Source organism: Malus domestica, chromosome 16 (genome assembly GCF_042453785.1).
Source record: "Malus domestica chromosome 16, GDT2T_hap1".
NCBI classification, from domain to species: domain Eukaryota; kingdom Viridiplantae; phylum Streptophyta; class Magnoliopsida; order Rosales; family Rosaceae; genus Malus; species Malus domestica.
The window spans coordinates 26349702-26351639 of record NC_091676.1 but is presented as its reverse complement, the minus strand read 5'-3'; the positions used below and the strand labels follow the sequence as shown (position 1 = coordinate 26351639).

The following is a 1938-nucleotide window of genomic DNA, read 5'->3' as shown; positions in this document are numbered from 1 at the left end:
TGCAATTCTAACCTTTTGTCACACTTATGCTTGTGGGGGACACTTTGGCACTCAAAGAACAGCACTTAAGGTGTTAGAATGTGGTTTCTATTGGCCTACCATCTTTAGGGATGCTAGAACATTTTGCATGTCTTGTGATAGATGCCAAAGAACGGGCAATATTGGTCCTAAACAACAAATGCCGCAAACCCCCATTTTCAGTGTTGAAATCTTTGATGTTTGGGGTATAGATTTCATGGGTCCTTTCCCTCCATCTTTTGGTTTCACTTATATCTTGCTAGCTGTTGATTATGTTTCCAAATGGGTGGAAGCCAAAGCCACCCGAACTAACGATTCAAAGGTTGTTGCAGATTTTGTGAAAACTAATATCTTTGCTAGGTTTGGCATGCCTAGAGTTCTCATTAGTGATGGAGGCTCTCACTTTTGTAATCGAACCATTGAAGCTTTGCTCAAGAAGTATAAAGTGACGCATAAGGTATCCACCCCTTATCATCCTCAAACCAATGGGCAAGCGGAAGTTTCAAATCGGGAGATCAAGCAAATTCTTGAGAAAACCGTGGGGCCTTCAAGGAGAGATTGGAGTTTGCGCTTGGACGATGCATTGTGGGCCTATCGTACGGCCTACAAAACCCCTCTAGGTATGTCACCTTTTCGTCTCATTTATGGTAAACCATGTCATTTGCCCGTTGAATTGGAACATAGGGCGCATTGGGCTGTGAAGACCTTCAACATGGACATAGATGCAGCCGGGGTGCATAGAAAGCTCCAACTAAATGAACTCGAGGAGATTAGGCATGACGCTTATGAGAACGCTCGAATTTACAAGGACAAGACCAAGGCGTATCATGACAAGATGCTTCGTACCAAAACATTCTCCAAGGGACAGAAAGTGCTCCTATTTGACTCTCGCCTTCGGTTATTCCCCGGTAAGTTACGTTCCAAGTGGATTGGGCCATTTATTGTTACTAATGTCTTTCCTCATGGTGCAGTCCAAGTCCAAAGCTTGAAAACAGGACATGAAATCAAGGTTAATGGGCATCGATTGAAGCCCTATTACGACCTGTTTGAGGAGCATGTGGTGGAGGATCTATCCCTCCATGCCGTGGGCACCAAAGATCATTGATGAATGATAGACGTCCGGCTGCACGACGTTAAAGAAAGCGCTTCTTGGGAGGCAACCCATGGAAATAGAGAAGACCTAGGAATTTCCGACTCCAAAACCAGGTGTTTGCGTTCTTTAACCCTCCTCTCTGTTGCTTTTACTTTGCCATGTTTATCATGTTTCCTCGTTGTAATGAGGATTTGGTTTTTAATTGCATGACTGTTAAAGAAAGTTATAAACATGGATGGAAGTTTGATATGCTCTTGATTTATGCTTGGTTATAGTTATAGTTTACGAATTCACATGTAATCACAAAAAAAAAAAAAAAAAAAAAAAAAAATCAGTTTTTGTAACATGCTTGAAGGAAGGAACTCAAACTAACACTACAACCTTGAGAGACTTGAGCCTAATACGTTCTTTGGAGAGTTATTAATCTGTGCATTTTTGTTTTCTAAAGTCGTTGCATGATCTCATCATTCTTTGCCTGGTTGCTACTTAGAAGGCGTTTCATCATTTAGTTCCAAATACTAGAACTTATGCCCGTTCCATTCAAAGCATGACATTGATTTGCATAACACATATTCAAGATGAAGTTCTGTAGTGAACTAGAGCCAAAAAGCTTATCCCGTGCATATTTGTTTAAGTTTAACCCCGTTGAGCCTTGTTTAGCCTGTTTTCTTTGTTAAACCACATTTCCCTTACCTAGCCTAGATTAGGACTATCCTTACCCTTGTTTTTAAAGCATAATGAAGCATGACTTAAAATGAATTCCTTTTGATTGTCCTTATGCAGAAAACAAGTGTGGGGGAATGAGAGTTTTGTGTTTAGTGTGCCAA

General features: G+C 40.9%; 1 protein-coding gene across 1 annotated transcript; it reads left to right on the top strand.

Moving 5' to 3' along the window:
- The first annotated feature begins 730 nt into the window (after positions 1-730).
- LOC139193088 (uncharacterized) lies at positions 731-1123 on the top strand. Its single transcript, XM_070816049.1, has 2 exons — positions 731-926; positions 990-1123. Exons 1-2 carry the CDS (start codon positions 731-733, stop codon positions 1121-1123), a joined length of 330 nt encoding a protein of 109 aa, XP_070672150.1.
- Positions 1124-1938: the final 815 nt, after the last annotated feature.

What these genes read in the sequence shown, in the direction of transcription:
- LOC139193088 (XM_070816049.1), top strand. Translation starts at nt 731, where the DNA reads ATGGACATAGATGCAGCCGGGGTGCATAGAAAGCTCCAACTAAATGAA. An exon ending in TCGCCTTCGGTTATTCCCCG is followed by an intron (nt 927 to 989) that starts GTAAGTTACGTT and finishes CTCATGGTGCAG; the next exon opens with TCCAAGTCCAAAGCTTGAAA.